This window comes from Dromaius novaehollandiae, chromosome 3 (assembly GCF_036370855.1).
Source record: "Dromaius novaehollandiae isolate bDroNov1 chromosome 3, bDroNov1.hap1, whole genome shotgun sequence".
NCBI lineage: Eukaryota > Metazoa > Chordata > Aves > Casuariiformes > Dromaiidae > Dromaius > Dromaius novaehollandiae.
The window spans coordinates 129,836,060-129,848,388 of record NC_088100.1 but is presented as its reverse complement, the minus strand read 5'-3'; the positions used below and the strand labels follow the sequence as shown (position 1 = coordinate 129,848,388).

At 37.5% G+C, this 12,329-nt stretch overlaps 1 protein-coding gene across 3 annotated transcripts in view; it reads right to left on the bottom strand.

Annotated features, from left to right (window-relative positions):
* AFTPH (aftiphilin) overlaps nucleotides 1-12,329 on the bottom strand; it is a 47,788-nt gene that overhangs the window by 9,810 nt on the left and 25,649 nt on the right. The window contains exons 6-8 of one of the 3 annotated variants that reach the window (XM_064510131.1): nucleotides 9,845-9,967; nucleotides 3,170-3,230; nucleotides 1,444-1,527 (exon numbers count right to left, since the gene is read on the bottom strand). In XM_064510131.1, the coding sequence (XP_064366201.1) occupies nucleotides 1,444-1,527; nucleotides 3,170-3,230; nucleotides 9,845-9,967 (268 nt within the window). The remainder of the gene's footprint in view (nucleotides 1-1,443; nucleotides 1,528-3,169; nucleotides 3,231-9,844; nucleotides 9,968-12,329) is intronic. The other 2 variants (XM_064510132.1, XR_010388680.1) reach the window with 2 other exon arrangements.

Below are 12,329 nucleotides of genomic sequence, written 5' to 3'. Positions count from 1 at the left end.
AACAAGTCAGGAAGAAAGAGAAGCAAAAACTAAAAACATTAAAACAGGCAGTATATGGCATACCGGAGAAGGTGGTTATACCTGTACTTGATGAAACAAAAAAAGTGCAATAAAAGGAAAACAGAGTATCTCTCAAGCAATCACTTCAAGTGTGCACAGCGGCAGGATACAAGATGCACCCGACTGTATTAGCAGTAGCAGGATACAGGTATTGGGTACTGAGGATTTGCTACTATGCTGATAAACTTGCACACTTCTAAAAGGATTTTATAATCCATCTGTAGGACTCAAGCATCCTGATTTTGCTACCTACCACTTTCACGGCAAACCTGTGATCTTCCATCTGACAAGGACATTTCTCAGGGGTGGAACACAAGTACATTTGGAAAGCAACGCCTCAAGGTTGCCTCTAGCAACCAGATTCCAAAATTAAAAAGCATTTTTTAAAAAATGAAAACAAAAAATAAGAAACCAATTTTTAAACGAGATTTTTTTTGCCCCCCTTTAAATTAAAATCACAACGAGGAGAACAACCCTTCCTGTTAGGGAAAGGAATGTCATTGCTTCCCAATTGTAATCTGGCATTGTATTGAAAAGATATTTATCTACTTAATCTATGCATGGGGATTAATCCCCGAGATATTCCCTGAAATTCCTGCAGAAATTTATTCAGAGTGTAGGTTTTCACAAGCTCACACAAAATAGGCAAAGCATGTCAAAACCATATGATAAATGAATTCAATTACTTTCATATTTCATTGAAATGAGAAAGTGGTATTTTCATCTCCTTTTCAAGAGTAAATTGCAGATAAAGAGCTTTAGTTTTAAAATTAACATACATAAACTTCTAATGCCGCACAAACATGCAACTATCCTTGTTCTCCATTATGAATGTTGTTAAAACACTTTTTTCACCATATCACTAACATGAGCAGTTTCACAAAGAAAAGAATTACAGCTCCCTTGTAGCAGCAAATAGCAGCTGGGCTGTGATACATTAAGCCCCATAGCTTTATATTCACACACAACTTCCAAATAACATAAATGAGTGTCTCCAAATTACAGAATTATTAAATAAAAGCAGGAACAATCCCCGTTTTTTGGAACAGTCACCTCTACATTTTCCAATTATTCTCAAGCACTTAGAAATGTTAACTTTCAAAATTTCTCATTCGAAACAAGTGTTTTAACGTCTTATTTGCAAGAGCGTAAGAGCCATTCATCCAACATGTGACAATACAGAGCTGACAGTACCTTTTGAATACTTTGCACTTGATACAAAACATCAGAAAACAGAACACAGATTAAAAGAAAAAGGCAGCAGAAAGACATTTTAGGAAACAATGTAAAATTTCTCCTTGTTTATAGGAAAGTCAAGTGATGTGCTCATGCTTTTAATAAGTTGTTATAATATTACAGTTGTGGTTTTAACACTCTGCTGACCTGGGATTGTGGTGGTGCTGCTAGAGCTACTGTCATCCACGGGCCCAAAGAAATCAAGGTTCAGAAGAGTGGAACCTCCACTAGCTTGAAATTCAGTGACCGTGTTGGTAGGCAGCCATATAGAAGGTAAGCCAAGGGAGGGGTTTATGTGTAAAAAGGGGTAAGACACACACTTGAACATGCAAGTTATAATTAGTACTCAGTACACAATTTAAAAATTGACATGAAAACAATGCTTACAGTATTAGTTTGTACCTTCTAAAATGTTAACAACTTAATTCAGTGCACATTTCCTCATGTACAATGCAGCAAGGAAATCAACACTAGTTACTTCAAAATAGAAATATTTATTTCAATCTAAAAATGAAAGAGAACCAGCAAGACCCAGAGAGAAAGATGTGACCAGTTAAAGGGAAACAATATATAGGTCAGTTGGTAATTAGACTATAATGGGCTTTTTCTCCCCTCCTTGAAATTGAAAGTCATTCTTTCACCAGGAAGACTTAGCAGGTCCCCAAATAGCGAAAAAACCAAAAAAGTAACAAGTTTCATTTATCAGCTTTAAGTGATTCATTACCATTATCTGAAAACAATGTAAACACATGGTAACAAATGCCACTGTTACATCCAGTTCCTCACTGGTAAATTATACTGTTCCCCTTTAGTACTAAAACAGAAATCAAACCAAGATACATTTTAAAGAAGTTGTTTGTTAAAAAGAAAGCATGATGATTTGACTGAAGTAATAAGACACCAGACAACAGCAAAAGGGTCCATCCAGGCTTTCCTTCAGCACCACGATATTGCTATCCAAATCGTCCCGTCCTACAGGTTCTGAACAACATGGTGAAGCAACACCAATGGAGTAAGAGATTTCGTTTATTTTAGCCTGCTTTTGAGCCACCTATACATTATGAATTAACCACTGTTAGCAGGCTCCTCTCACAGGTGTCACTGTCTCTATATGTTTCTAACCTGTCAATCAAATGAGTTTTGAAAACTTTTGTTTTATTTCCTTTGCATAAGCTTACATTTCTGAGACTGAAGGTGGTGGCAAAACTCACTTCTCTATTAAAATAGACACAGGTGAAGATCTTTTATGCAGTAACTATATACACTTATAGATACAAATAAGCTTGTAGCTACCTCTTTGATCTAATATATTAGCTATAATGAGCTTTGAGTTAAGCAAAAGTGGTAACAGATGAAGTCACATTTTTGAAATATAAAATATCTGTAAATCTGAAAACTTTCAGGTCAAGAAGTGTATCTTTTGTAAACAGTTTTTGGTTAAAATATTGTGCTTTGAAGTAGCCACTATACACAAGTTTGTCATTCAAAGGGTGTCTAAAGAGATAGTCCATGGGTGAAAAATACTTTTAAGAAGTAAAACCTGTCAATCTAAAATGCTCATTTATTCAGAGTTTCATTATGATTTGCAGTTATATATAATGAAGTGTTAATATTGCAGCTGTGTCATTAGCATATGGCAAGAATCTAAAAATAATACTTAGTGTTTTTATAACCACATAATACTTCACATAGGGGCACAGTAAATCAGAAAGAAAGCCTGAATTTCCAAAGTTAGGAGTAAGAAATAATTTTTTATATATATATATGTGTGCGTATATATTTAAAAAAAATAATCAGCAGAGAGATGTTTGTCTGAACTTTGTAGCTTTCTTATCTCTAGCTCTGGTGCTAGAGGCTCTACGGAGAGACGTACCATCTAAAGGGTTAGTAAGGCCACTGCTACTCCAGTCAAACTGGACAGGTGGTAGAGATTCCTAGAGTTGAAAAGTCAGAAATCAGATTTTATAGTCAGTTCAGGTTACAACAATGCAAAGCAGTTCAAACAACAGATTCTTTAGTGCTGAAATACTAAAAAAGACAACTGAATGAGCAAGCCCCAAGCCTTTAGGAGGTGAATATTTTCAAAATATGTGCTAAAGAGTCAAAGTAGATTTGTTCTACTACACGGTCTCATTAAATTCCAAACAGTACATATTAGGTAACTTCTAACTTAAACAAAAATGCAAATTAACTAAATCATATAAACTGGATAAAAGAAAAAAACATCAAGACAGTTGAAAGTTAAGCTAGTATTTCTTTCATGGATGTCAAGGCATTTTGCATAAGAAGCAGTGTATACATAATTTAGAGGCCAATTTTAGAATAGGGTTATTAGTGAAAATTGTCTATGTATCCACGCTTTGACCTGATTATATACAGAAGTAGTTATATAGCACAAAAGAGCCCATAATTCTTTTTCTTTCTTTCTTAAGAGACATAATCCGTACAGGTGAGGGCCAAACTATTAAACCAACTTGCCTAAGAAATTCCTGCAACTTATTATCCTTTAATGATTAACTCATTCCAATAAACAAACCAACCACTGGTAAAATGAACAAAATCCTTGCCTTTTCATTTCCTCTTGTTCAGCCTTTTGCACACACGTGCACACACACACACACACATATACATCAAACAAGCAACAGGGACCATGTTTTTCGCAAGGAATATATATTCAGGCAGAGTGCAACTTGCAAGTGCTGTCCTCCTGTATTCTCAGGACACAAACCAATCAGACACTATCAAAAATATGTGGAGTAGGTAGATCCTACTTCAGTCCACTTCATTTCTGTTCTCTCCCCAGTGAAGTCAATTGTCAAGAAGCACTGGCAAAGGACGTGCCTTCGACTTCACAGGTTTGATAAAACTAGCAGAACAGTCACACTCGTCATGGAAAAACAGCAACCGAAGCTCTCGGCAACATTACTGAAAACCCATCACTCTAGTTGTCAGGCTTCCAGTGGCTGAGATGTACGTTCTGCTTGCTTTTGGAGAAAGCCAGGCTATTGAGTTTACTTTTAAAAGTTACAGTTACCAAGCACTGAAAAAATATGCAGATTCATGAATCAAGACTGCAGGAATCTAAGTTACCTGTTTGTACAGTTAAGCTAACTGTAAAAGGCTTTTGCTAGGTGATAGATGTTTATAGAAAGAAAAATAAAGGGAGCTGGAGGTTTCTGTATTTACTTAGAGTAAAAGCCTTGCCTAGAGAAATCTTTCCTACCTAATGAGCTGGAAATATTTCTGGTACTGAGGAGTATAACTACAACAGTATTCACTCCATAGGCTTAAGGAGTTGATGCTACATTTTTCATTTTGTTTTGGTAATGAAACTACTGGCACTCAAATGACTTGCACAGAATAATAATGTTACTAGTGTGGAAGCTATACTTGATGAAGTAATGATCACTGTGACCAGTAGGTTTTTTAGAGTTTGTCATACTTAAAATACATTAACATTAAAAGGAGCTTTCACAAAGAAAAGGAGTCTAGTCAGATAATTTAGTAGTTTTCTACAGTGAGCAAAGTGAGCTCAAAGTCAAAGTAACTTCTCACCTATCCTCCGTTACTGAGGAAAGCACCCACAACATTTTTGTCTCAGCACATTTTTGAGTTAGGACTGATGAGTGTGACAGAGTTGCATGGAAAAGGTGGTACCAATTACTGGCCAAGATTTTCCTTTTAATGACTACTTGATTCTCAAATTTACCAAGGAGAGGGCAAAGGATGTGTTCAATTCCTCCTAAAACAGGGAAAATAAAAATAACTCCAAATCAGTAAATATACTTTTCCACTCTGTAGGACGAGGCTATCCTGCTGACTTCAAACACTAGAAATTGCAAAAAAAGGAGGTGGCAGACAAAATGAAAGGAGAGGGCAGAGACAAAACCCAATTAAACAGAAAGGAAGAGTTTTCTGGTTCTAGTGACCTTGGCCCTAACAGAACTAACTATACTGGGACATTCAAACACAGCCTTGAAATCTCAGACAATGGAAACATGCACTGCACACGGGAATGTAACATTTTGTCTTTCAGAGACTGCAAGGCTGTTAGGATATTGCATTTACAACTATTATTTTAATAATACGTTTTAAGGAAAAGTGCTCTGTCTAGAAGAATATTGAGAATCAGAACAAACCTCTCACTCCTCCCTCCATCTTAGATTATAGGACATGGTACAGAAACGAAGAAAGCATATTTAGCTGTCAGGGTACTACTCAGAACGCGAAGAAAGTGAGAAAGAGGGAACTAAAATGCCTGCTGATTTTCCTGCATCATATTTCACTTTCTGACACAAGTGAGAGATGTTTTCACACAATAATTTTAGAATGCTATTATGTAAGAGCGCCTTTAATCCAAAAGACTAAAATGTAGAAGTTCATCTCCATGCCAATAATTACCGAGGAAGACTAAACCAAGCAAAAAAGAAAAAAAAAATGAAGTATTTCTCTTCTTAAGCCTAGGGGGGGCACAAAAAAGAAAAGGCTTGCAATTCAAATATATCACCAATATATATATAGGTCCCACAAATGAGCACTCTAAGCATGACTTTCAGAAAAAGACTTACACAGAAGCAATTCATACATTTCATTGTGTGCACTGGCTGGCAAAATTACAAGAGTTCTGAAATGCATTTTTCTCAGACACCACCTTTAAGCTACCTTATCACATTTGCCAGAATGATAGGTTCTGTAATATTTCTTACCTGTAATTCTTTCTCTCTTACTGTCAAGAAAGCAACATATATTCTTGGATCTTTCTCACATGTAAAACTGGAGAGCAATTCCATGATGGAGCCTTTGGCTGGTTGCCAATAATATGGTAGTTTGCATCTGTCATTGTTAGAAGTCCTGATGGCCCCTTATGTAATTAAAATTGTTTTTAAAAACCCTCACCCCATGAGGTTTAATTAAGGTTCAGTCCATAATAGCCAGAAAGCATAAGATACATATTCTACCATTACCTGATCTCTAGTTCAGGGGCTTACATGCATGTGAAAGTGCTGTAATAGGCACCTGCAGAAAAAAAATTACTGGTACTTTTCCTTGGGGAAGGTCTGGGTCACTGTGGATCTCTATTCCAATATTAAACTTACTAGGCAAAACAAAGCAAAGAAGAAAACCCAAAGTTACTCTATATACTGGGAAAAAGCTGACAGTAGGATCTATCAAAGAAAGATTGTCCTGAATAGAGAGAAGATGCTTTGAAACAACACCAAAAGAGCAGAAGGCTATCCAAGTAACTTATTACAACAAAACCAAAGAGAAGAGGGTATATACATTAAAACTACCTTAACCAGAGAATACTGTTACATCAAGAGAAATCAGTCAACATTAACTCCAAACAGCAACTTCCTTGACAAGCACTAGACTGCATTTTAATTGCACTGCCTGAAAACCTGGTCTTGGACTAGAAGCCCACTGTACTAGATGCTGTGAAACAGAAGAAAAGGGTGCCTGTCTGAGGGGTTTCACACTGAAAAGACTGCCTGTTTGAGCAGTCGTTCTCTCGTACCTAATGCGCCTTGGCAGGGCCTTGTACTTCAGACCTGTGAAGTCTTCTAGGCACCATTCTCTTAGACAAAGGAAGCAGCATTCAGGGGATTATTTTATATTCTGTTTACTGCCTTACAGTTAGGAGCACAGAGGAACAGAGAAATAACCCCCCCACACACCTGTCAAGATAAATAATGGATCAAAGAAGAATTTAGACACCACCTTCAGATATAAAACAGAATGAGTCCACAAAAACCACCGTTATACTAACAGCTACTGTGATAGCTCAGTCAATAACTTAACTTTCTTGAGAGGAAAAATCATTTCCAAAAAACCCCCCAAACCTTGTGCTTGCAGCTTAAGTGGCCCAGATAGAGATTTGTCCACTGTATTTCCATAGGCTGATTAATGCAATGAGATCCTTAGCAAGAAACGAGACCCCCTCAAAAAATTCAGAGTCTATATAACAAGTAGGAGAAATCATTGCAGATAATTTGCTTCCTTTTCATTTTTTTTGATTTCTACTACTCTGTTTTAAATCTCTGCATGTCATCTTCCTTTCCTCTACAACCAAGAAACTGAGGAGTCATTTCTGAGTTTCTACAATCGCTTTTCCAATTCCAACTTTTGCACCATCACAATTTCTTACTTCCAAAACCTCATTCCATCAGCAGGAAGTCACACACACAGACACTGACCAACTGTGTAAACAAGTCCCATAAATATCAGGCTTTCAGCAAAGGAGAACTCTTCTCCTCCCCTAAGCACAGCATGGGGATCTCTGAACCAGGATCTATCCTTCCAATAAAAATGCCAATATTCTGAAATCTCTGAATACAAGAATGATCCATCTTCTTCATCAGAAAATGGAGGAATTCAGAAATTCTACCCAGTTAATGCCTAACTACTTAGCTAAGCTTAAAGATACCATACAGCGGTACCTAAAGTTACTTGTGTTTAGAATAAGAAGTTTCAGGCTCCACTAAAATTGACTATATTTCCATTTCATAGTTATCAACAGCATAGTTCCTAATAAAATGTTTACTGAAGTTTGAACGCATCTTCCCAATGTCGCTACAGTCTGGCATATCCCAAGAGGCAGTCTGCCCAAAGTGCCCTGAAAGCCGGATTCTCCCAAAAGCAAACAGAAGCCACAAAGCAGAACAGAAGATAACGACACCAAAGAAACAAGGCCTCTGAGATGAACATTTGCTGACTGTCCATGCCCATAAGCTTTCCACATTCCACTTAACTGCAGCCGTGCCTCTTAGCATTCCTACTAGCTAGAATTTAACACCTCTCTTTCCCAAAAACTTATTTTAGTACTTGTCTTTTTGGAAAAAATAATCTAAGGCAGGCAGCCAGCAGTGCAGATTGATAGCATAGAAGCTTTTCATACGAACAGCTACCGAACCGAGATAGCCTTGTCAGACCAGTAAGCTGAGGACAAGATTATCCAACTCTGACAAATAACGGGATACTCTGTCAAAGGGGTACTCAGAAGCATAAAATATTCTTAATTAGAGGAAAAAAGTAAAAGATGTGATAAGGAGAGGTTCTTACTTTCAGCAGTCAGCATAAGGACTGCCAGGCAACTGAGAAAAAGGCACATGTCAGAGATGCTGCTAGTTTAGGCTCTCGCAGCTCTCTACGCTACAGGGTTTGATCTCCATTTCCCCCTCTGTAAAAGAAGGAATCCTGAATTCTGCATGAAGCCAATAAAATTTTCCAACTCTGTACAAATGTAGAAGCTGCACAAGTGATTTCTTCAGCTTAGACTGGTTGCAATGATTATCACTACCTTTCCCAATACCCAGTTCAGCTGCTCAGTTCCACTGTAGGATTTGTGAGAAGCAGAATGGGAAATATCACCGAAGATTACCACAAAAAACTCAAATTCTGACCAAACTGACAGAGGTAGTGCTATTCCACAGCGCTGATGATGGGAAAAAATTTCTCCTCTGGTACAAGCCTGTCGCAGTTACAGCTCTGCATTATGGCAGAGCAAAATGCTCAGGGAGATCACTAAGCTCAGAAAAACCTGGCCTTATGGTTAGGTAAAGCACCAGGATAATTCATTCTGGAATGCTTTCATGCAGCAGCCACAAGCATAACAAGTACCCAAAGATGCTGGGCAGACTAAAAAAGGCCTGTGCAAAGGAGAGACGCAGCAGAATCTCTTTCTCTGAATATACGCTGAGTGCCATTATGGTGGCATGCTGAAAATTGAATGTCTAAGCATATCCCACTAACTAGTTGCCAACTAGGCGCATTTTAACAAACATGCCATTTATGTGGTCTTCTATTATCAGAATATCAGAAAACACAGCACTCTGAATTCAAAAGCTCAACCCTAAACTCCTCCAAACTCATTTTGTATCACACCTATTTAGACAGAGAAGCTACTCAAGCAACTCTGAGCTGTTTAGTGGATAATCATTCAAGAAAACACTTTGGCAAAAAAGCCCAGCAGAACTCAGGCAGTCAGAACGGCAGGCACCTATGCTTGTAGGGACTGTACCCGAATCTCCTTCCAGACAGCTGGGCTGCTCTCTATGCCACTCAGAGAGAAAGGAAAGGGGAAAAACAGAAAAGAGCACAACAGTACATACATGAATGATCATCTAGAAAAACAGGTGCAGTCCAACAAGTAAAATGGCTTCCTATGATAAATGGAATGGAAGAACCTTAGTCAGGGGAAGGACAACTCTGAAGTTATCTCTCTAAGTTGTAGAAGCAAGCCCCCTCACAGGCCACTGGTTTTTAAAGCAACTTGCTTTAAAGCAATAGAGATCATCAGGACTCTTAACAAATGCTGGTCTCCCCCGTTGTTCACCAACTGCTACAGTCTTAGCATGGGAACGCCCTTCCAGTCGCACATGAAGAACAGATCCAAGAGCAGGGATTCAATTTGACACAACAAACGCCTGTCCTTTGCATACAGGTGCCTTTGAACATACCACCTATATCTTTAAAATATGAAGGAAGAGGCAAGTCATCCTGTTTTCTCTCTTTCTTTCTTTTTCCCTCTTTCTTTCTGTTTATTTTTTACCTGGAACTGGTCAGGTGTACATGTGTTCATCTCTGGTGATACAGGAGGTGTCTGTCCTATCGAAGCTATTTTTTCTGCTGCAGATATGGGTTTCAAAGGTTCCTTGGTAGGCTCTAACATACCCTAAAAAAATAAAAATCATACACACGCATACACATATATATATATATATATATATACACACCAAGAACTGCAGACACCAGAAAAGAGAAGACACAGTACTAGGTAGTACAATCCTCAAATAGGGACTTGGGGGTAATCGTACCTCCCGAGGATATGTTTGGTGAGAGGGGCAGAGGGACATGGGGAGCTGGGGGGAAGAAATAGAATCAAAGGTCTCTTCTGGTTCCTCAGGCTTTCATGAAGCCTTAGAAACATTTTAGTGCCAATAACAGAAACCCAAGCTCTTAGCTGGAGCTTGCTTTCAATTTTCAAGAATGTAACTTAAGCTGGAGGAAATAGTTACTTGATAAGGTGACATTTTCCCCTCCCAATTGTGTGCAGACTGTTGCAAAGTATCGAGTGGCCCATCAGAAAGGTAGAAGTGCATTCACACCATTTCTACAATTAGGTAATTCAGAAGAAGCAAGTCAAATTATCAGTTTGTAGAATGATACCAAGAACTGTAACCATTGCCATGGAAATAAATGCATTAAAAACCATTAGGGAGACTAATAAAGCTATGTTTTAAATTTTAAACAAACTGTTTAAAGCTAAACAGCATTATCAAAGATGTCTGAAATCTCCAATATTCCTGCATAAAGGCGAGGGTGGAAAAAAAAAATATAGATAGACAAAAGTCTGCACTGAGACATGCAATGCAGAGACACTGAACAATGAAGTATGACCAAAGAAAACCCCAAAACAAAACCACTGGATTTGTTACCAGCATATTTTGAAATAATTTCAGGAAATTAGACACCAAGATTAGCTGTTCCTCAGTCAAGCGTTTCTACGACATGCTATGGAGCTTGGAATTTAACCAAGTAAATCAATTCTTTTGGACAGAGGAGAAACACGTGAAGCAGCGTAGCAAGAGAAAGCAGCAAGTCACTTTGCTCCTAACATCACCTCCACCCAGCTTATTGTGTGCATAAGTACACAAGCACTTCAGGAAGTGACTGATCAGCAACTGCAATCTGTTCAGAAAAAAAAAAAACTGCACACACTGTGTACAGTATAGACTTGCTCCAAAATACACATTACAGGAAAAAAAACTAGCAATTGCTAAGAGATATTTTATCTCTATGTTTATCAGAATACCATGCTTATACCCAAAGTAGTGCATGAGCTGACCTTGATATCAGAAAACAACTACTTTAGAAATTGACTCTAGAAGTCGCTCTAAGAAATTAACCTAGAGATTAAATCAATTTAAAACTAACCAAAGAAAACTGTAGTCTTTTTATATTCAATTTGTGAATGACCATACTAAAAAAACCCTTAAAAAACAGGTTTCCAGAAACAGAACATATCTGCTTTGCTCAGACTACCAAAAATGGCAAATCTTATCTTTTGAATGTTTTTACTACTACAGACATTGCACAGAGACCAAAATGCTAAACTGGAATCGGTAAATATGGGCTTAAGTGAAAACAGTTGATCTCACCACATTAGGTTACCTGACTTTCCTTCACAGCCTGTAGAAGTCTAAATTACACTTGCTATTTTTAATTAGTGCTTGGGGCAAGTGAACAATACTGTGCACACCACATTTCTTGTATGCACGAATAGCCTGTTATAGTAATTAGTTTTTATTGGATGGAGGGAAAGAAGAGGTGGAGCAGGCAGAAACCCTGCAGAACTTCTGTTCCTGTGTGAACATATACATGGATATGCACACACAGCCATATATATGTTGGTCCTTTATAGACTGATATGTCAATAACACTGCAAAACATTACCATGCTTTTCTCTTGATCTAGGAATATTGAGATACAATCAATAATTAATAAACAGTTATCAGAGAAACAGTTGCATAAAGCTTGAGAGTGCTGAGAAAACTCCCCACACACTTTCCATGGAAATCCATAAATGCCTAGCAGGGATTTTCTTGCTTTGAAACATCTGGTCTTAATGGCAGGCCTTCCCAAAGCTGCTGATGTGGACAGATGTCCCGATTCATTTTGATATTCCATTGGCATTTTTGACAACTATTTAATCTTTTAGTTTAAGTACCTCTTGTCAATTTTTAGTTGACTTGCTTAGATCTATACCTTGTATTTAACAGTTAAAAGAAGAATTTCAGTGTTGCATATACATTAATATATTACTCTGATTCATTTTTCCTTTTAAAAAAAAATCTCAAGCTAAGATTGGACTAGCCAAGCTACTTTATTAAATGAATAGCTTTCTTTATTAAATGAGTAAATCAATACTTTTTTCATTGAAAATATATTAAAATCTCTTACACACAGTTTTCATTATTCTTTTCTAGCATTTCAGCTGTTCCCTACAATATAACTAAACTTATACAGATATCTTT